Source organism: Lissotriton vulgaris, chromosome 5 (assembly GCF_964263255.1).
Source record: "Lissotriton vulgaris chromosome 5, aLisVul1.2, whole genome shotgun sequence".
Lineage (NCBI taxonomy): Eukaryota > Metazoa > Chordata > Amphibia > Caudata > Salamandridae > Lissotriton > Lissotriton vulgaris.
In genome coordinates this window covers 219,659,002-219,682,597 of record NC_141693.1, presented here as the reverse complement: position 1 = coordinate 219,682,597, position 23,596 = coordinate 219,659,002, and the positions used below count along the sequence as shown (strand labels likewise).

The 23,596-nt window shown below is 43.4% G+C and overlaps 1 protein-coding gene across 1 annotated transcript in view; it reads right to left on the bottom strand.

Moving 5' to 3' along the window:
* Positions 1-244: 244 nt before the first annotated feature.
* Positions 245-23,596, bottom strand: part of PRPF4 (pre-mRNA splicing tri-snRNP complex factor PRPF4) — a 206,047-nt gene continuing 182,695 nt past the window's right edge. The window contains exons 10-14 of the mRNA XM_086921206.1: positions 18,664-18,753; positions 15,145-15,267; positions 14,475-14,582; positions 14,248-14,366; positions 245-696 (exon numbers count right to left, since the gene is read on the bottom strand). Coding sequence (XP_086777332.1) covers positions 503-696; positions 14,248-14,366; positions 14,475-14,582; positions 15,145-15,267; positions 18,664-18,753 — 634 coding nt within the window. The 3' untranslated portion in view covers positions 245-502. The remainder of the gene's footprint in view (positions 697-14,247; positions 14,367-14,474; positions 14,583-15,144; positions 15,268-18,663; positions 18,754-23,596) is intronic.

Genomic DNA, 23,596 nt, shown 5'->3' with positions numbered 1-23,596 from the left:
TAGAAACATAAAAGTACCTTTCTCATAGGCATATAAGTAATTTAGATTTTCTGTGTTCAACACTGATGGTAAGTAAAAGTGATTTACTTTTATTACTGGTATTCTCGATTACAGGTATTCTCTCTGAATTCATGATCCGGTTGTCACTCGTGCGCAGAGGTCAGAGAGAATCCCATAACAGACAACATTTATTTTGGTAGCATAGCTGACAAATTTCCTAATGATGAAAGTTTTTAAATTAAAATAGAGAAATAATAATTTTATTAAAAATGTGTTCTTAACACTGAAGCTCAATACATATTACAAAATAAACGAACTTTTAGGACTTAGTTCAAGGCATGGCAGCTACGGTCCACCGACAGTAAATGCTGCACTAGCAGATGTTCCTGGCTTCCAAAGCAGGAAAGGGAGCAGTTGTTAATACCATCTCCAAAACCATAGCGTCCTCGCCACTCTTCAGTTCACTGTCCATACACCTGTCACCGGCAGACTCAGTGGCCGACTATTCCGACAACCAGAGCTTGAAGGTCCTGTCGTATGAGCATGTAGCGATCAACTGCCCATCTGCAGAGATGTCTAGTCCCATTACTTTGCCCACGTGTCCGGCCAGTGTTTTCATCGGGGACCAGCTCGGGTGGCACCAGATCTTTGCAGTATTATCATAGGCTGCTGTTACCAGATAGTTGCCACTGGTAGCTATATGGTAGGGATATAAACATAAAGAGAAGTTATTCACCCTTGTTTTTTCTACTGAGTAAAACTACTTTCACAAACAGAAATAATGACAGTCTTGGAAATACCCTGACGTGTCCTTAATAGCGTCAAACTAAAACATTGTGTTTGTTTGATAAAATGACCCTTCTTACAGGATCCATTACTGCATTGTAACTTGAAGATAACACTCTGCATTTAGCTAACATAGTATTCTCGCAACATTTCTATTAGTCATTTGCAAAATCTGCAGGCAATCGAAGGGACGGAGCACTGAAAGATTGCTTTTTTAAAAGTTACAAGTAGGTTATGTATTTCCTAAACATGTTGGCTAAAGTGCAGGCAGTGTAGAGTCTGAGCTAAACTATAATAAATGTTAGTTTTGAATCCATTCCTCAAAACCAGGTATATAATGTCTTCCATATGTATGTATTTCAAAAAAAGGGAAACACTTGTCCTTGAATCTTTTGCTAATAAGGTTAATTCCTGTATTTTGGAGGAAAAATGATGCTACAATCTGATAAATCTGTGTGAAAAAAGAGGAGGTAGAGCCAGTCAGACCATATGCAGGACATGCTTCCCAGTAACACCAGTGAAGATCTTTGGTTACTGGGAAAGAGGAAAGGGATGGCCTTCCACCTTAACAAATGTGAGAGATGATCTTGAATAATGATACTTGGTGTTCCAAGGGGCTGAAATCGCATCCTGGAGATGCAGAGGTCTGAAGCGGGTCAATAGTCAATGAGTCCAGTGAAGGTAAAAGGTATCTCTGCTGCTTTGGCATCGAGTAACCAGACAAAAGAGGGAGAAGAGCCTCAGATCTAAACATTGTCAGATGATGAATTTAAAGTACTGGCAGCATGTGTTGGCCTAACGGCTAGGACAGTCGACCTAGAATCTGGGGAACTGGGTTTGAGTCTCGGCAAGGACGCTGAACATCCTGTGATTCTGGGCAAATCACTTAATCTACCTATGCATAACAAATGAATGTGTCCTCATGTAATGCCTTTCACACAAAGGAGCTCAGAGGGAAAAGAAAGACCAGGGTTGCCCTCCACTCAAAGAACATCAAAAACAACAAAACCCTGTCTTATGGGCGTAAATACTGTCAGAATACCTTGCAACAGAACCGTCTCATATCAGTGATCACTGTTGCAATACCCTATGTACTATCGTTTTTTAGGGGTATCTTACTGCACTACGTCCAATATTTATTCAAAAGAAACACACACAGGGGAAGTATGGTGTATTGGCCAACAACTCTTGACAGTCACGTAGAACACCACAGGATGTCTGAAAACACAATCTACACACTGCATCCACCAAATAACATTGGAATTATGCAAAAGAGGTTTAGGCCAAAAAAATGTGTGGCAAAAGGAATGACACCTCACGGGAACACCACCCTCGGGGTACCTGGCAAAGAATCACCAGACTGAGCCCCCTTTCTCATCACTGGTCGTCATTCAATTCAAAGAAAGTGTTCAAACAAAAAACGTGAAAGTGCACAGAAGCAGTGCCTATAGAACTGCTAGTGACAATATAGTGTGATTAAAATCAACAGGTACACCTATTCACAAACTTTTATTCCTGATTATCAGGCATAGTCTGTTGAATTAAAAAGGCTGGTAGCTAGCATCGCATACCATTACCTATTGCCAACATGTTTCTCTACCTCCAAAGTTTTGGCAAATTCGTCAGGGCAACACACCTTGTCACGGCACCACTGTTGGACACTTCTTTCTGTGTTGACCTCTAACAGCTTTCTTCAGTCATACCAGCTGTCGAGGAAACATGGGCCAGGACGTAGTACTCCTGCAGTGAGTTTTTCTTAAAATGTTATCATTGGCCCATACGATTGTGACCATCAATCGTAAGTTTGGTCACAGAGCGTATTGTCTCCTTCGGTATGCACCTGTTGCTATGTAAAGCGTTCCGATACCCGATTCGGGTCAAGTTCGCGCTATATAAAACTGTAAAAAAAGTAATACATTTTTTTCTAAAATGTAGGCCTCTTCCCTATGACTAGAATCTTAGGGGACACGACTTGTGGTTATCTGGCGAATGTAGAGCAGTAGCAAACTACTCATGTGAGCTCTAAACCTAAAGAAACGCATCAAACACACTACATGTGGACGGCTCAAAAAAGTGTGCCAAAACAGCCCCATGAGGCGGGTGGGAAGTTAAACGTGTGTAAACGAGCCAGGTTCTTCCTAATTGGGGTGATATATGAACCAATCAATAGCCCACAACATGGAAAACTAGTGACGTTTTGTGAAATGGAAGGACAAGAAGAAGGGGGTGAGCAAACTAAACAGAATGTGGTACCAACAGCATGGAGGAGAGGAAGATTGGGCATTTGTGCCAAAGTTCAACTTATTTTCAACTTCCCCCAACTTCGAGGGTGACATATATAAACCAATGGATGCCACTGTGGATGAAAAGAGATAGACTAAACATGGTGACAGCTATGTTTGACACAGTACATGATTTTGGAGCCTGAAGAAACAGAGATAGAGGAAGGGGGGTGGTGAGCTGGGTGGCTGTGCAATCTCAGTCAAATTTACTGTTTGTAGATTTCTATAAAGGGAGGCTTGGCCAGGTTTAGGCAAGGGTGAGTAGAGATATTAGATCAATTAGGTGATCTTTACAGATGGAGAGCTAGATTCACACCTTTCTGCCGCTACCCCCTACCTTTACATTCTGCTATACTTATAGCTGTGAAAATGGTGGTGTACTGAAGGCGATAAAAAAAGAGACAGTTAAAGAAAACACAAGTGGCGTTTATACTATTAAGTTCGCAAAGAGCGGTTTGTAATTATGGAGTGGTGTTCATAGATATATACAGATAATTACAAAGCCTAATTGCAGTACCCTTTGCAATTTAATAAAAAGAATAACATGCTAGAGTAAATCAACCCATGCATGGAACTGGAAAATACGAACAAATTGCCGTTCCCCTCATTTCGGAAAGCATCATGGTTGGCAGGGGTCTTGATTTTTATTACCCTAGCACTCCAGCTAGAGAGGCCCTGACTTCCCACCACTGCACAAAGTGTTAGGCAGACACAGGGCTGCTTGAGCTATTAGGTTTAATCAATCTGGACTTCTGGAGAAGCTTTCCTGCACTAGCACTGAGGAGTGTCCAACTCAAACGTGGTGTCCTTCCTGTCCCCCAAAGGTTGGGTACAACCTTAGTACTGAGGAAAAAGGCCTCTTGCTGTGACCTCTAAGGAAGCTACACTGGTGCTTGGGGAAGGGTCGAAGGAGCGACCTCTAACCAGGAGGAGAGGCAGCCTGAATGGAGGTCAACTTGAGGAAGCAAACCACACAATGCAATGTGGCTCCTGCAGGCCACCTAATCAGACCTGATCTGAAGGCATCTTATTTATAATAGGGTCAAGAATCTGCAGGAGACAATGCTTGTATGCAACTGTAGTGAGTCTATATCACTGAGTCACCCGTTACCGCTTTTGGACTCTTTCAGAGCCTATAATACTCCTTTACCAGACTGAGGACAGAATGGCTTTCCCCCCTTCAACCGAAGAGTTCAATGCTGTTAGCAGGGACTGGGCACGCTGGTTCTGGGACTATTTAAAGCACCGATATGCCTATTACAGTTTTAAAGAAAAAGTGGTTCAAAGGTGCAACTGTGCCCTTATCCTAAATCCCAGTTTTATAGTTGCTAGTTGGAACTAGTAGCTCGACTAAATGACCCAGGTCCTAAGAGTGCCCTCGCTAGTTACACAATTGTGATGAGCATCAGCAATCCAAAATATGCGCCCAATAAATTGAAGCCACCCAATAGAAACCTAATGTTGGGAGCTTCCAATTTCGAGCACCTGTAAAATCTTTTATTATTTTTAATTTGGTATGGTTCTAATAATACAATTTAGGACCAGAATGCCGTTAATGTGAGTAAAGCCTAGTCTTTGTAGCTTTTCTAAATGTTAATTAGGTTCTGTTCTCAACGTAACAGCAGAATTCAAATTCACAGCTGTGTAGCTATACCGAGAAAGCTCGTCCACCACAGCAGAGGCGCCTGAACTTAGGAATTGTTTACTGTAGTTGGTCTGTGGATCTCAGGTTCCGACCACTGATTGAAAGAAAAGTCCTCTGTTTAAAAAGATTTTAATACAGAAAACAAAGTGCATTGACGTTTGTATGATCCAATACTCGAAGCCAGCGTAGGGAGTTTATTGCTGATGAAATATGGTCACAGCTGTTAGTTTCCCATAGAATTCCAGCTGACGAGGTCTGTAGTAACTGCAGCCTATATAATATGGACTTTGGGAGAGATAGATACATAACACTGCATTAATCGCGATGGGTGAGATGAACTGTTGTCCCTGTAGCATGGAACACCTTGGCAGGAGAATAATGGAAGCTCTTGCAAACTGCAGGTGAGTTCTCCCTCACAAATGGGTCTGACTGGGGAATTCATATTCATGAATTTGTCTCCGTTTTGCAGCTTCTTTGGAATATGGTGACAGGAACAGCTGCATGATTGTTTCCATAACCACAGGAGCCAGAACACGAGAGTTCTTGAAATGTTGTATGATCTCGAAAATAACTGACATTTGAATCTCCATAACCAAAGTGTCAAAGGTCCACTTCCTTGCTGCTCTATTCCTACCCTCACACAAAGTAAGACACCATGATTCTCAATCAGGTGGATGCTGGAAACTCAGACAAATATACTCCTCAGACCAATAAAGTGCTTTCTGTATCTGGAGAATGGTGTGGGACATCATCATGTCAACCAGAAACGATGCCTACTACGGTGTAGAGATTTCTCTCCAGTATGAGACCGGCCCCAACACTGCATTCTTTATGGTCTGAGTGGTTTCTGTTGTTAAACTCATTTACAGTCATTAGCTTACTGGTGGATATGTCACTATTGGCTGTTGCTGCAATGAATGATAGCCTGACACAGGGTGATCACCTTGGCTGAGAGAGTTTCAGCATCTGAGCAATTGCAGACTATTCCCAAACCTCTGATGAAGGGTGGTAGGCCTCGTCTTTCCTCCTCTTTTAAGCTCTTGGTCGTCATTAGTCAAGGCACTGTGTAACTGAGCAATAGCTCAACATCATAGAACCCCAACGTTGAGGCCAGGAACTGTGAAGTCTGAGTCAGTCCTGTGGGGAAACAGTGCCACTATTTTGAACAGGTTTCTGGCGTAGTCAATTTCTTTTAAGGACACCGCAAGTTAGTGTCATCAAGTACAGTGGCCATTTTGCTCCTTTAAAAATCCCAAAGTATTCTGTCCTTTATTTTCGAGCCCCACACTTTCCTCCAGGCCCAGCCTATCCTTCAGGCAAGTTCCCTCTCTAGACTCCAATTTACTAGATGGCATCTCCTGATAAACTGTGTTCTTATTCTTATAAGATTTCTAACTCACCACAGGAGAGAGAAAGGAAAGCAGGTAAGCGGTGACATTTTAACATAAAAATATACTTCTAGAACAGAATAAGTCTTTGAAGAAAATGACTGCCTCAAACATAAATGTCTGGATACAGCTATATATTCTGATACGGTTAACATTTGGATTCCTTAAGTAGAGGAGTACAAATCTGCCCACCATTTCCAGGTTTGTATATTTAAGGGTCAAAAAAAGTTTCAACTTTTACTTGAATAAAATAAATTATATCCTGCAACTATGTTTTCTGAAAAAGTTACCTATGAAACTGTACACCAGGATCCTGATCATCTTACTATTGTATTGTTGGCATTAATCTATTCTATGACTCAGCAATCACGAACCTGTCCTTAAGAAAAAATATTGTTCATGGACACCATGCTATTTGAACTGTAGTACCTCAGTATGGTATTGACTCAAAACTTTGAGAACGATGTCTCTATAAATAACAGTTTTCAATTATTATTTCCCCAAAAAAAAATCTTAAAAAAAGAACCACTTCCTGAAAATTTAGTTGCCAAAATATATTAAAGTAAGGACAGTATGACAGTGGTTAAGGTTTATTGGTAAAATGATTAAAAGTATGGGTATATGGATAAGGATTTAAGAGTACGGGGCTCAAGGTATAGGTTAAGGATATAGGGTTATGGTTTGGCATTCAGATGTCAAAGGTTATGAGTTTAGGATTATGGGTATATAGTTAAAGGTATAGATTTGAGGTTCTGGTGTGTAAGAGTAAGGATTTGGAGTATAGGAGTGGGTTAACTGTTTACAGTATGGGCCCAGGGCTAAAGAGTAAAGGGTCTAGATTTAGAGGTTGGGATAAGGATACAGAATTAAGGGTTTGGGGTATAGGATTAAGGGTTCGGGAAAAAACATGACAGGTTTGTGATGCAGGGTTAAGGTTTACGGTTAAGGATATAGGGTAAATTAAATACAGGAATGGGGCTACAGATTGTGGTAAGAGTATATGATTTGAGCTATACAAGTTAATAGTATGGGTTAAAAGTTAAGGATGGAGTTAAATGTAAAGAGTTAGGGGTATAGGATTAGATTAAAGGGGTTACGGGTATAGGGTTAAGGGAATAAAGTTAAGGGCTTATGGTACAGGGGGTTAATGGTGTGGGACGTAGGGTTAATGTTATGAGGGTTAAGAGGTTAGGGTGAGGGTACAGAGTTAACTGATGACTTCTTTAGTGCCACAGAAATGTGTTTAATGTAAGTGTCAAAGTTTATAGCCCACCCTTAAGGCTCAACATAAGTTACGTTTCACAGTATCACTGGACTTGATTAATTCCAAAGAAACACACTTCAGTTTCTAAGTGATGCACTTAGAAGTGTTAAAAAAACACTGATGCTATTTAAAATAAACTATTTTAAGTATTAAGGTACTGCCCCTTCGCACATAAACACTAGAAAACTTTTTGAGGTTATCTCTTGATCACAGTAGGTGGTTGAACCTTCCGATGTGTTTCACGTTTGTGTAAATAAGGAATATGCTACTTACCAGTATGCATCTGTTCTTGGCATGTAGGGCTGCTGACATTCATATCTGTGCATAGATCGCCGCCTAGCGTTGGGTCCGGATGATTGCACATTGTTGTCCTGGAAGAGTCTTCGAAGTATCACAAGATAGGTGGCTCCTCCCCTGGACTACAGTGCACATGGGAATCCTCTCCATCTTCAGATTGTTTTTCGCTATTGTGGCAGAGATGGAGTGTAATACAGTAAGTGATGACCATGCCTGAGAATGATTCTGAGTGCTAGAGCTGCGACAGGCACCGGGGAGGAGGGCGGGCGATATGAATGTCAGCAGCCCTACATACCAAGAACAGATGCATACTGGTAAGTAGCATATTCCGTTCGAGGCATGTGGGCTACTGAATTCATATCTGTGCATAGAATAAATAGCAGTTACCTCCTTAGCGGTGATTGCCCGTGCCAGCTGCAGCAGTCTGAAAAAGAGTTCTGAGAACAGCCTGTCCTACAGCAGCTTGCTGTTTGGAGTGTACATCTACACAGTAGTGTTTGGTAAATGTATGTATGGTGGTCCATGTGGCTGCTCTACATATATCCTCTAGAGGAATGTTACTTAGGAAAGCCATGGATGCCCCTAACTTGCGTGTGGAATGCGCTCTTGGGGGAACTGTTAACATGCGTTTAGCCTTTTGATAACATATCTGTATGCACTTAACAATCCATCTGGCTATACCTGATTTGGAAATGGGGTTGCCTTTGTGTTGTGGAGAGAAGGCAACAAACAGTTGATTAGTTTTTCTGAAATCCTTTGTCCTGTCTATGTAATACAGGAGAGCTCTTTTAAAATCTAACGTGTGCAGTGCTCGGTCTGCCACTGAGTCTGGATTTGGGAAGAAAACGGGCAGTTCAATGGCTTGGTTAATGTGGAACTGCAACACCACCTTATGCATGAATTTAGGGTTGGTACGCAGCACTACCCGATTAGCATGAATCTGTATGAAAGGCTCTTGAATAGTTAGGGCTTGAAGCTCACTAACTCTTCTTAGCGATGTGATTGCCACTAGAAAAGCCACTTTCCATGTTAGAAACTGTATCTCACAAGAGTGAAGAGGTTCAAAGGGTGGTCCCATTAGTCTGGTGAGAACTATGTTTAGATTCCAGACAGGTGAAGGAGGGTGTCTGGGAGGAATCACCTCTTTGAGTCCTTCTAGAAAAGCTTTAATGGCTGGCACCCTGAAAAGAGAAAGATGCTGCCTGTTTTGAAGATAAGCTGCCATTGCGGCCAAATGTATCCTAATGGAACTATATGCCAGATTGCATCTGTATAGGTGCAACAAATAACATATAATGTTTTGCGTGGATGCATCTTGCGGATTTATGTCATGATTGGAACAGTAAATGACAAATTGCTTCCATTTGGCCGCATAGCATGCCCTGGTTGTAGGTCTTTTTGCCTCCTTGATGATGTTCATACAGTCAGGGGGCAGGTTGAGGTAGCCAAACTATGACCTCAGGAGGCATATTGCAAGGCTCAACTGTTGCGGATCTGGGTGCTGAATGTCTCCACGGTTCTGAGTGAGGAGATTGGGCTTGAGGCGCAGCCGTTGGTGAGGCACCACTGAAAGTTCTAGGAACATGGTGTACCACGCTTGCCTTGCCCACGTTGGAGCAACCAGGATGAGCGTCATGGAGTGCTGCCGCAGTTTGCGTGCCACTAGCGGTATGACCGGTGCTGGAGGAAAAGCGTACGCAAATCTGCCTGACCAGTTCATCCATATCGCATTGCCCTGAGACTGCGGGTGTGGGAACCTGGCGGCGAAGGTTTGGCATTTTGCGTTTTCCTTTGTGGCGAATAGGTCTATCTCCGGATGACCCCACTGCTGGAAATAAGGTTGGAGCACCGAGGGGTGTAACTCCCACTCGTGCCTCTGGTGGCTGTGCCTGCTGAGCAGGTCCGCCATCTGGTTGTCCTTGCCTGGGAGATGTTCCGCCATGAGGAACATGTTTCTTTCAATGGCCCACTTCCACATGCTTTAGGCTAGATGAGACAATTGTGGAGAGTGTGTGCTTCCCTGCTTCTGGATGTAATACATTGCAGTCATGTTGTCCGTTCGGATCAGCACGACTTTGTTGCACAAATGCAGTCTGAAGGCCTTCATCGCCATGAAGATCACCATCAGCACCAACAGGTTGATATGCATCTTTTGCTGTTGCGTTGTCCATAGTCCCTGCACTGTATAATGGAGGACATGCGCTCCCCAACACTGGAGAGATGCGTCCGTTGTTAGCACTATTTGTGGTACAGGCTCTTGGAACTGTCGTCCCCTGCAAAGGTTTTGTGTGTTCCACCAATGCAGAGAGTTGTGTGCACGACCGGTCACCAACACTAGGTCTTTCAGATGTCCTTGAGCCTGTTTCCATTGTCGTGCCAAGCACTCCTGAATCGGACGCATGTGCAGCCTTGCGTGAGGGACTATAAAGATGCAGGAGGCCATCATACCTATCAGTTGCATGAATACCTGCGCTGGTAGTGAGGTTTGGGGCCTGAATTTCTGAATGAGCAATTGCATGCTGTTGACTCTGGCAGAGTTTGGTTGCGCTGTTGCCGTCAGAGTGTCGATTGTCGCACCTAGGTACTGTTGTACATGTGCGGGTTGAAGGTGTGATTTTGGGTAATTTAGTGAAAATCCTAGACTGTGTAGGAGGTGAATTGTGCGGGACATGTGGCTGGCACATTGCTGGGCTGACTTTGCCTGAACAAGCCAGTCGTCCAGATAAGGATAGACATGGATGTGTTGTCTCCGAAGGTGCGCAGCCACTGTCGCCAAGCACTTGGTGAACACCCTGGGGGCAGTAGTGACCCCGAAAGGCAGGACCTTGAACTGGTAATGCTAGCTGTTTATGGTGAACCTGAGATGTTTCCTGTGTCCTGGGTGAATGGGAATGTGGAAATATGCTTCCTTTAGGTCTAGGGTTGCTAAGAAGTCCCCCTGACTGAGCAATGGTAGAACTTGCTGTAAAGTGAGCATGTGAAAATGTTCTGACAAGATGTACTGGTTCAGGGGTCTGAGGTCTAGAATAGGCCAGAGAGACCCGTCCTTTTTTGGGATTAAGAAGTACAGTGAGTACACCCCTGTACCCTGCTGTTCTAAAGGCACGAGTTCTATGGCTCCTTTTGTAGCATGCAGAGTACTTCTTGCTGCAATAAGTGCATGTGCTCTGCGGACATAGGACGGTGTCTTGGGGGTATGTTGGGTGGAGTGGAGGTTAGTTCTAGACAATAGCCGTATTGGATAAGATCTCTCATCCACCTGTCTGTGGTTATGCCTTCCCAGACTGGCAGGAACTGCTGAAGTCTTCCCCCGACCGGTGTTATATGGTCTGGGGGCAGTGACAAGACGTCACTGTTTATTGTTGGCGGAGGATCTGGCATTATTATTTCCGCGTCCTCTGCCTTTGGTGCTGTTCCCACGAAATCCACCCCTATTGTTTTTGTTATAGGTGGTTTGCGTGCCGTGCCCCCTTTGTTGTATTGGGCTTGCTGTGATGCTTGACCTCTAGAGGCTCCCCTGTTACCGGAGCGACGAAAGGAACCGCCCCTGAACTGTTGTGACTGCAGAGCCCACATGGATTTTGCTGTCTCAGTGTCTTTTTTGATTTTCTCAAGGGTTGTGTCTACATCAGGACCAAAGAGAAAGTCAGGGTTAACCGGCTGGTTGTGTAAAGTAGTTTGTATCTCCGGCTTAAAACCAGAGATGCGTAGCCAGGCATGCCTTCTAAGCATCACACTTGTGTTTATGGCCCTAGCTGCCGTGTCTGCTGCATCTGGCGCACACTTGTTGGATGCATTGGAAATCAATTTTCCCTCCTGTATCAGCATTTCTGCTCCCTCCTTATAAGCCTCAGGCAGGTGTTGTAGTAGCTGCTCTAACGTGTCGTAGTGTGCCCTATCATATCTGGCTAATAGGGACTGTGTATTGGAGATCCTCCAAATATTTGCTGCTTGAGCCGCTACTCGCTTGCCAGATGCTGCAAAGATTTTGGATTCTTTGTCCGGAGGTGGAGCATCACCACTCGTTTGAGAGTTTGCTCTTTTACGAGCATTAGCAACCACGAGGGAGTCCAACGGGAGCTGGCCTTTGATGTACGTAGGGTCCACAGGTGCAGGCCGGTACTTCTTTTCAATCCTTGGGTTTAAAACCCTTGCACTTGTGGTCTCCTTGAAAATGTCATTAGCGTGTTTAAGGACACCCTTTAGCATAGGTAATGTTTTTACAGATCTTTCTGACGTCGAGAAAGTATCAAATAAAAAGTCCTCCTCTACCGGGTCAGCATGCATATCCACGTCATGGTTTGTGGCTGCCCTTTCAATTAAAGCGTTAAACGCTGCAGTATCTTCAGTAGGCGAGGTTTTGACGGCATAGGACTGAGTGTCAGGCGTGGTTTGTGGCTCACCAGGGTCAGCAGGGTCAGTCCAAGTTTGCTGTTCATCCTGATCTGTGTCAGCAGGATAGTTAAACTCGTCCTCATTATATCCTTCCCCCATATCCTCATGTGTGTGTGTGGGAGAATAGGAATAGTCTTGTCCATAGGACTCTACAGGTTCAAAAAGAACAGGTGAGGTGGCCGAGTCCTTTTTCCTTTTCAGAGGGATTTTGTATGACTCCAAAGGATGTTCTGGAGCGATTTTCCGTTTGTAAATGGTGAGTCTACCAGAATCGGAGTCGATGAACATTTTGGACTGATTGTCATAGGAGGGTGCTTGGAACATGACATCCTCCTGAGCGGTTTGAGTCCTTGAAACCACCAACACTTTTTTGGGTGTGTTGGCGTCCTTTGGTGGCTCGAAAGCTTTTGGTAGAGCGCTTGGGGGCAGTCCATATTTAATTAGTGGCGCAAGCATTGGAGACAAACCGACTTTTTGTGAGGGTGTCACAGTCCTGGATCCGACCAACTTTGTAGGATCACTTGGTTGCTTGCCGGTCTGCGTCGATTTGAGCTGTTGATGCGCAACAGGTGCGCTTGTTTGCTTCGAAGCGATATGCTTTTTGGGGTCGAGTGCATTTTTCGACTCGAAGGCCTTGCTTGATATGGGCATCGAGGCTGGAAGTTTCGGATCGATAATCTTCTTAGCCTTGAGTCCTTTGCCAGTGTCGCCATCTTTCGGCGTGGACGTCGACAGCGTCAGCGCGACGTGCTTGATGGCAGAGACGGGATTTGACGTCCCGTGTTTCGGGTCGACGCCCCCTTGTAACCCCGAAGGGTTGATGACACTTTTAGATTTGATCGGAGCCGATGAATCCGAGGCTGTTGATCCGAGGACTTTGTTTAGCAGTTTCCGTTTCGATATAGTTGCTGTCGGTTTCGGTTTTGATTTCGCCGCTGAAAGTGGCTGATTGATAGATGGCTCCGTAATAGTATTCTTAGCCGGGCCTGGACGCGGGGCTATAGAATGCAGGTTAAGATCTTGGCTAAGGCCTTCCGGCGATGCCTCAACCTGAGCCTTAGAGAGTATAGTGTCAGTTTTGGGCCCCGCGATTGCGGGTGGGCCTTGCTCATCGCTTGAGTCGCCATCGACGGCTCCGGTGGCTTCTGTGTCGTCTCCTACCTCGACGATGTCTTCTTCATGGACGTAGTCTTCTTCTTCGTCCACGTTATAGGTTGAGTCGTGCTCCGACGCAGGGTCCGACTGCTGGTCAGGATCCTCTTCATTGACGTCCTCGTTGTCATCAGCCTCGAAGATATTTTCTGGTTCGGGCGCTGTTTTCTGGGCCGACTGCCGTGTGGTGCGTCGAAGCCGAAGTGTCTTCTTTGACCGGAACTTGGAACAGGCCATACAGCTGGCCTCGTCGTGGTCCGGGGATAGACATTTATTGCACACTGGGTGCACATCAATGTGAGGGTATTTGGAGTTTCAGACGTGGCATCTCTTGAACGGGCTCCGTTCCATCGTCGATGTTCGTAAGGCCTAGGTGTCGAAAAGGCAAAACGGCCTTCGACATCCTGTTCGAAGTACTGGATCAAGTACTGGGCACCGAACGAGACAATACCGACGCCCCGAAGGCCTTTTGGCCTTGTCTATAGATATTCCGAACTTGAGTCGAGAAAGTACATCCAAACCCAATGGCGGAAAAAAACAATCTGAAGAGGCAGAGGATGCCCATGCGCACTGTAGTCCAGGGGAGGAGCCACCTATCTCGTGATACTTCGAAGACTCTTCCAGGACAACAATGTGCAATCATCCGGACCCAACACTAGGCGGCGATCTATGCACAGATATGAATTCAGCAGCCCACATGCCTCGAACAGACTGTTTCCTTTTTAATTAAATAGCGCAGACTCAGACACTAAAGTTCACTAGGTGCTATTACTGTGTCATGTTGGATTCAAATCAGAGAGTAATCATAGACTGCTTGACCTGGCTACCTTTCAAGAGTCAGTTGAAGAGCTACTTTATTAGCCGATAAGAGGACCTGAAGCATTGGGATCCCACTGATCACCCACCATGGGCCCTACCAAGGAACCAGTGACTGCCAGGAGTCCAAAGACAAGGCCTCAACACAGACGTTCTCTTCATATATTGCCACGTGCACTATACTAGCAAAAAAAACAAAATATATTCAGAAGTGATCCTTACGTTCAAACCTCACACCAGTGATCAGATTATGGTGGGCAGGGATGGTGTATATGCACTTCCTCTGCCGCAGATCCCAGACTTTACATGTGTGGTCGCCGCTGCCTGTTGCCACATGATATCTGAGAAAAGAAAGGGTGATGATAATTTCAAAACATCTTATTTACATGAATCACCATTTAAAGCAGCAAAGCAGATGATTCACTGACCAGGTGGGAAGCAGTACCTACCCATTGGGGGAGAATGCAGTGGCATATATTTCCTTTAGGTGGCCTTCTAAGAACATGATGCAGCGGCCAGTTCGGAGGTCCCAGAGTCTGCCGAAGGCATCCAGACCTCTGCACAAGGAAAGAAGTAAAGATGAGGCCCCCTATACAAGTCGGGAAAAGCAGCAAGGTTTCACACAAAATGGCTTAACTATCCTCTCCACCCCCATTGTCTCCTAATTGAATATGGAAATATACATTCCACTGATCAGGACAAGTTAAACTTTTCTTCCTATTACTATCTATTTATAGCCAAGACGTGGGCAAGGACAAGTAAATAAACCTCAACCATTCTTGACAGAAAAAGGATGGGAAACATTGTAGTTCTTAACAGAATACTCTAAAAATCTTTGAATAAGCTCATGCCAAAAGCTTTAGTAAATTTGTACAATCCTTCACTGCCAATGAGTTCCACACACCACAATTAATACTGACAACAGCTTTCAAAAGGTTGATGGTAGCTGCAAATACAGTATCTTGAAGGATCATTTCCACCATAAACTGTCTTCTCTCATGACAATGATTAATCACAACTCTTTCTTTACCAACAGAACAAGGATTTGGCAACACACATGATTACCCTCAAGGGATGCATATTCCTCCCTTTTCCTACAAACTACATACGACGTCTTACCCTGTTCCCACCAGTGAGCCATCCGGGTGAAAGGAGATATCGTAAACTCCCTTGCTGTGTCCTTCCTGGTGCAAGATCTCCTCTTGAGCTTCAAGGTCCCACAGACGCCATGAGTGATCATAGCTGTAAATGGGCAACAAATTAGGTTACTAAAGAAAATGAGAGACAACGGTAGACTAAGAGACAAATTATATCCTGCTCTACTGTCTTTTTTTTTTCTTCACTTTATTCGATTATTTTAAAATCATAAAAGTATGCTATACATTCATTTCTGATCACAACGAAAAAAAGAAATTATAAAATTCTTTAAAAACAGGAATTCGTTATGTACAAATCTTCAATGGTGATCAAGGTAACTATACAAAAATTACATACAACTACATAATTTTTAGAACCACTGTAGATTGTTCTGATCTTTGAAAGGATTTACATAGTTTGTACATTAAATTTACTACAAGTCTATTTACAATTCTATTTACAGTTCTATTTACAATCAATTTACAATCAATTTTCAACCATAACCTGGCGAGGTATGCAGACTTTGAGGAATTCAGAGAACTAAGTCAGATGATAACAGCCTAGAGAAATTTCGGTCAAAATGCCAATTCCCATACTATCAGGCTAGTGGTGGTCGAAGTCTTTTTTGCCTGGACCGAATAGACATTGTCAGGAAATTGGCTACCCCGTACATTACTAATGGTAATTCCATAAGCTGCAGGAACAATAAAGCCGGTTTAACTTGCATAAACTCTTGGTCCTTCAATATAGGCTTAACAAACTTCCCCCTGGCACTTTTAAAAAAAGGACAAAAAAACAGAAAATGCAATAAATCCTGATCAGAGAAATCATCACAACTGCAGGGAGCATTCTCGTGGGGCCTACACCACTTATCGTATTCACTCAGCAGAAAGTGAGCTTGATTAAAACGAAATTTCGTAAGGAGCCACCGGTGATATGGTTTATTTACTATCATCCGATATGGTTGGATAGCTAAAGTTGTTACTGTCTTAACCATATACAGTTCTACATGCAAGAACAAACTGCAGCTAAATGAATCAAAAACAGAGTTCATCATGCTGGGCCCAAAGACAAACTGTTAAAACCCCCAAATCCAGCTGGTGTATCATATAGCTTTGGAAAAGGAACAATTGGGGAAACAAGTGTACGAGTTTTGAGCTAGGATTGACTAAACTCTCATTAAAATCACAGCTAATATTCTATAGCAAATGATTTCCCATAAGATCTTTAAACTGACAAAAATCCTCCAATCGAACCTATTTGAAGATGGGCATTTAATGTCAAGACTGCACGCACCAGACTCTTGATGAACTAGTACAACAGTCTTTATCAAGAGATCCCAGGATACTGGTCAGCAAATTAAAAGTACCAACAATGCCAGAGAAGGGTAATTGAAACAGTATTTATTTAGGATTACCTGAGGACAGCAGCCAACAAACTAAAATGTTACAGTAAGCTACCTGCAGTAGTCTTCATGCAGGATTACCAAAGACATCTCCAGCTCTTTCAAACTGAACTGGTATCACGCACAGTTTATAGATTTAGCTCAGCCTCGGTCAGGCTGCGTAAAATCGCGGGGAAACAATAACCATCATGTGTAAACCCAGGACTACCTGGAAGTAATTATTGTGAACACCTTGTCCATTGCCGTTTGCATATAAAGCGCATCACCTTGTTCCATTAGGGCTACTGGTTTTACTGCACTGTTATGTGAGATTTTGCATAATCACCTAGTCTAATGTACTTTGAAGTGTTACATGTGGAATTTTGTGGCCCCTTTTTGAGACAGACGGCTCTCTACTAGGGCTACTGCTCTGATAGGTTCCTTCCTACAGTACTTAGGTCTGAGGACTTCCTATACATATGCACTGCGGTAGGCACCTGTTTTTATTAGCTTTGATGTATTTTGCCTTTTCCTGTATTTATGGCATAGCTATGTCATCATATGTGTGATTTTATCCTGTATATTTTTATCTATTGAGTGGCCAGTCTGTAATATTTCTGCAGTTAACATCTTATCCTGGTATCGAAATATTTTGCACTTGTATGACTTTATTATGCAGGGTACCCCACAAATGAACTGGTGAAATTGTCTTTTTAAACACTAATTTGATTTTCTGTAACAACATTATTTAATTTGTACTACCCTAGATATAATGTTTGCATTTTGTGCTTTCATGGTTTCAAAACTGAATAAAGATTTGATACTACTACTACCACCAAAGAAAATCTAAAACACAGTTCAGCTTATTGGGAGGCTAGAAAAACAGGCCTTGTTCCAGAGACTTGCACTGCACTGTTTCCAGTAGTATTTTGGGGCATGTGATTGTTAAAAGGCTGCCTGCCTCAAAGACAATACCTCATATGGGTTTGTGCTTTACACCTAAAAATGTCATTCAGGCTACATTTATATGAAGACCGCAGCAAAGGTCTGAGACCCTGAAAATGTCTATGCTTAGACCTGACAGTTTTGAAAAAGAAAGCTTCTTCCTTTACACTCCAACAATTTGAAGGCAACTACGAGGGTATACGAAGACACTGGTCGCCAAGCCTCAGAAAATACTTAAGATGGTATCTGTTCACCTAGGAAGAACTATACCCATTTCCCCCTCATATATTTCTCCCCATAAAAGTTGTACAGCGTTTAGAAATGGCTCTGTCTGCAGTTGGTGAGATATAAATGCTTGCAAGTGCTCAATCATGTGATGCCATTGTCCAGTCTCCTCCATCCACCATGTCAAGGCCTTCTCAATGGGGTTGTCTCAAGAAATCAGGTGGAAAGAAAAAGCAATCCAATCAGTGAGAAGATACATAAACCAAAAAATGTCAGCAGTATATTAAACTGAAGTCACAAGAATTCTATGAATGCTCAAAAAACCATTACAGAAAAACAAAATCAGTTATTTAGTGCGAAAGTGTTGAGGTTTAAAATCTCTAAAGGTTCTTGCTAATACCCCCATTCAATGGTATTCACTTGATGTCTCACAGAAATAAGTAGGCCGACTCGTTCTTGCCAGAAATATAACCTGTAACGTTCATTGCTGCAGGTGGTATTCATATCCAATAACAAAATCCTTTCTTTGTAGATGAGCAGGGCATGGAGTGAAAAACAGAGAACCTTTCCATGATTCACAAAAATGTCCTTGTATGTTGGTCGACATAGGGGTCTGATTGGTCCAGCTATTCACTGCCTTCTTCTGTAAACAGTCTACAATAGCTTGGCCTCAGACTGATAGTAAACCCACCAATGGATTGCAAACTGGCCTTGAAGTGTGGCAGTTAACCCGCCTGCAAGGTCTATGAAAATTATGCAAGAAGTTGCAAGGTTCATGCAGTAATTTGTCCATGACTTAAGATATCTGAAATGGAACAGTACCTTGTCCCAAGTTTAAAAAGTCCCAAAAAGAAACACGTGAAAAGAACCAAAATACAAATTGCCATGTACAACACAAAGCTGAAAATGAATCAACAAAGGGAATAGAAAAAATCTAATATTCCTACCATGTCGTGCCAAGGAATCTTCCTGAAGGATGCCATGCCACTCGTGCCACTCTCATTGTGTGACCTTCAATATCTGCAACAGGTTCATCACTAAAAGAAAACATAGCAAATAAAACACAAGACAAAACATATAATCTCTAAAAGGCATAGCAGATGGAGGAAGGAGCATTTTTTAACTTTTTAAACTTAGATGATTGGTGGGGGGACACAAACAAGTATCTAGGGAGAGGCAGCTATAGTGCAACAGGTGGGCACTGGTAATCAGGTTTGTTATGGCCCAACTGAACCACAGTTATGGCTGTAGTTTGCTTCCGAACTAGGATTAGGGGCCCATTTCCCTTGCTTTGGGGCTAATAGCAATCTTGTTACGCCGCTGAGGGCAGGCATCTTACTCCCTTCAGGTTTCCGCAGCTGTTCACAGCAGTCTCTCTCTGACACCGTTTTGCCACTTATGAGGGTACTCAGGCAGCCCCCCACCCAGCGTTGCTTTCCACAGGTGGCCCAAGCCACACTGCCAGGGTGACAAGGTTATAGGGCAGGAGCACATAGTGTTTCTCACTAAAACACCTCAAGAAATTGAAACCTTTTTTTCCCCATGATGACCTCAAGACAGTAGTTCAATCCCTAGTTCCCTCTAAAATCAACTACGGGAACGCCATCCTAACAGGAACTCCAAAAGCTCACCTGCCTCACTAAGGGCAATGCTGAACATGGCCGCTCGACTCATATCTGTAGTGAAAATATTTGAACACATCACTCCAGCTCTCAACTCCCTCAACTGGCTTCCCATGGAAGGGAGGTGTATTTACAAGCTGGCCTGCATCACACACAAAACCCTTCACTCTCCGGCTCCCAACTATCTGAACAACAAACTGGTAAGAGCAGGTAAATCTAGAACGCTGAGAAGTTCCAACTCACTCCTTCTTATTCCTCCAAAACTGAAAAAGAAAACCACCCAATATCGATCGTTTTCTGGCAACGCTTCCAGGATGTGGAACGCTCTCCCTAGAGTCCTCAGATGCAACCCCTCCTTCTCCTATTTCAAAAGGGTCCTGAAACTCCATCTCCTTAACCTCATAGATGCTATTAAACATTCCTCCCCAGTGCTGCGCTGTCCATTGGAACTAGTGCTGAATGGACGTCCAATGGTCGTGCGCAGCACTGGGGAGGTAGTGCTGCCGTCGGCCAATGCACCGAGGCAGCACTTAAGGGGTTAACAAATACTTTCCTGACCAACGTCAACAAACCTAGACTTCAATATCCGAGTTGACTCCTCTCTCTCTTGTCATTCAACCAATAGTGGTGACCAGACTGTGTTAACCACCTTCATTGGTTTTCTCTCACTCCGCTGCACTGCTTACCTATTTTTCATGTTGTATTTTTTATCTCCGTTTTGCTTCCTTACTGCCTTCCTACTATGTAATGCAATTTCCTTCGTTTTTTTACAGAGTGTATGTAAAGCGCTCTGATACCTACGGGTCTAGCTAGCGCTATATAAAAGTTTTAAAATAAATAAAAATAAATATGAGAGGGGGGAGGTTGTCGGCCTCTTGCGGAATCCATTTCGGGCGACGTTGAGGAAAGAGCAAGTGATTTGCTATTTCACTGCAATCTGCGGATCAATGCATTTATGGCCGATGACTCATTCTTCCCAGCAGCAGAAGTTCTTTGGTGGGAAAGAGTGAACTGCGCTGAGGGTGGACTATATTATTACCATTATTGGTGGAATTGTTTACAACTAGAGGTGGCAAGGATATGCGTATTATTCATTTAGGGAGAATGACCTTATTAAGCTGTCTGGTTTGAGGCCGATTAAACAAATGAAGGATGGTTCGCAATTGGTGTGAGATACGTGGGCAGGCAGCTGTATTGTATGGCCTAGGACAGGCGCTTTGAGACATGCAATTTTTCTGTAGACAAAGCCAGGCAAAAATTAAAGAGGGCCGGGCAAGTTATTTGCCATCCTATCGGAATTGCGAAATTAACACTTTGCAGAATTAAAGAGGTGAATGAGTATTTGTTTAGGTCTGATGGTGGCAATTTATCGAAGTTGACAAGGATTATTAGCAATGATGTGCAACGAGAAACTGCCATATTAGAGAAGTTAAAGAGGTGACACTGGTGTGGCAGGAAAACACATTCCGATGGAGAATCAGATGCGGGTAGAGTAGGTTTGAGGTTTTTTTTGGGAGAGTTTTATATAGCGCGAACTAGACCCGAGACCACAGGTATCGGAGCGCCTTACTTGAGCCCCAGTTTCGTTACAGGACACATTCATTTTTGTTAGGCGGTGGAGATTAAGTGATTTGCCCAGAGTCACAGGACGTTGAGCGTCTTGCCGAGACTCGAACCCGGTTCCCCAGCTTCGAGGTCGACCGCTCTAGCCGTAAGGCTACATCCTCTAAGTCTAAGGATATATAATGTAGTAGTGATAACGATTATTTTGTTTGCATATATATAAATAAATTAATGTTGATAACTGCAGCCTATCCTAATAAAAGAGCCTTTTATTGTTATAACAGGCTTGTGGTTGGCTCCTCATTGCGCGAGGAGTATGGTTCAGGCACAAACCAATGCGCCAGAGCAGAAAACGATTTGGGTCAGATAAGGCTCAAAATCCTGCTCTCCTAGCGGCGGGACTTCGCACCACTAGAACCTGCACTTCTTCGTTTGGGCTCGCTTAAATCCTAAACGTGGAATCGGTATCGCTAGCGCCTAGAAGTGGGTTTAGTCTCCAGCAGCACCTCGATGCAGGTTTCCAGAGGTATAGACAGATAGATGGGCATTTCTGCAGAAGGATGCTCGGGAGTCTTGCTGTGTAAATCAGCCTTACCTACTGTATAAACTCCACCATGAATGCTTCGCATTGCACAACTTCTGGGTTTGTTTAAGTAAGTACGGACGTTCGGTGTTCCTCAAATATGTAAAGTGCTACGACACCTATTCCCAGAGCCAAAGCGTTACATAAAGAGTAAATAAATAGCGACCATCAAGGGACTCTGGCCTGGCTGCGCCTCCTAGTGACAGGAACCGGTTCGACCTGTCCTTCCCGGGTGAAAGGTCAGATAGAGCGGTTGGCCGCGAGTTGCCAGAAAACAGGCAGAAGCCCCAATAAACTGTGTGAATGCCGGATAGTGCCAGCAAGTATATGTTGAGCTGCTTTTACCGCCCATTCAAGGGCTGTACTAAAGCCAGCCAAGATAAAACCACAAGATAAAATCACAAGGAAAACTGTCATTACAGCAGCGACTGGCATGGAGAAGAGACATAAAACAGTGGGAACATGCCTTCACGGCTGACTCTGTCCGGTGCGAGCCCGCACCCCTCCAAGAGAAGCGCAATTGCACCCTTAGCTGTCAACTACACCTGTGCCACTGAGTGAAACTCCGTTCGGACCCGGCTCGAGTTCACTGCACTTTGCATTCTGGGACATGTAGTTTCATTGTACCATTGTATTTAGGGCCTTGACAGCTTTCAGCATCTGCGTTACGGGATAAAAAACTAGGCATGGATAAAAACCCACCCACCTGTTTCAGAATGTTCCTCCTCCAGAACATTCGTTCGTACATGGCCACCCCAATACCATTACATCAGAACATTAGTTCGTACATGGCCGCCCCAATACCATTACACAACGCGACAGGAGACGACAAATTGTGAAGACGAGGGTGTTGGGGCATAGTTGTGACTTTAGATCCTTACTTATTCGTAGACAATGTTTGCCTTTTTTAAGGAAGTGCCAAATGCAACATTCTGTTTGTGCAATTGCCAACCGGGCTGTACCATCCCTGAAATTTGTGGTAGCAGCATGTTTATTGGATTGCTGCACAAATCTGCACACTTGTTCTGTCGTCATTTTGTGATGTCGGCCTCCCTTTAGCGCAGGCACTAAAGGCGACGTATGTGGGTTGTATATTTTAATGCATTTCATTTGAAATTCAATTTTATAGGCTAGACCACGTCTGAGATAGTTATGCCTTGGATTGCACTCGTGTTGCTGAAAGTATGACTTTCGGTTTTTATTTCTTGTATGTCTTGTGATAGCGAGCACACGTCACAGAACTTGTTATTGTAGAATCAGAAAATAATACAATTTATTTTTTACCTTATCACTCCATTTTTGTCAATCAGGATATCATAAAAGATATGCGTCATTCTCAATCTAGTTGTTAGCCCCCCCACCCTCACCCCGGTTATATTTCATAAAGAATTGCCGGGAAAGAATCTTGTATATTTCTCATGAATTGCTTTGTAAATTCTAAACTTGTGATTTTCTTTTATATTTGTTTACGTGTGTAACGTTTATCAATTTATACATCTAACAAACCAATGGAGAAATGTTTCTTTTATTTTGCTTGTCTGTACTGTCTGTGGTACACCACTTAAATAAACCTGGTTAATGTCTCTGGGAAACAAAGTGACACATTTTATAACAATCCTATCCATACAGGAAACAATTTCAAGTTCACTACCCCATATCTCAGAAAAACATCTAATTGCGACCTTTTCTGAATGTTCTTTTTTCCGTCTTTCGCTTTTAACCTCTAGTCTTAAAACGGTTTTATATATGTATATATATATATATATATATATATATATATATATATATATATATATATATATTGAGCAATGGTGATTTGAACTGGAGCGCTCAGAGGATCAACCACAGATCCAGTAATCTTTTTGACGCAAAAAATGAAGCGCTGCACTCAGGAATCGTAGATTACTTATTTATTCAGCAAACTCCTACAACCAGTCTGTCACACCGACGCGTTTCGGGCATGCGCCCTTTCTCACGGTGGGAAAAAATCTACGATTCCTGAGTGCAGCGCTTCATTTTTTGCGTAAAAAAAAAAATATATATATATATATATATCCATCCAAAGGTAACTCAGCTCAGCACGCTCTCAGGACAACAAAAGACACAGCATCC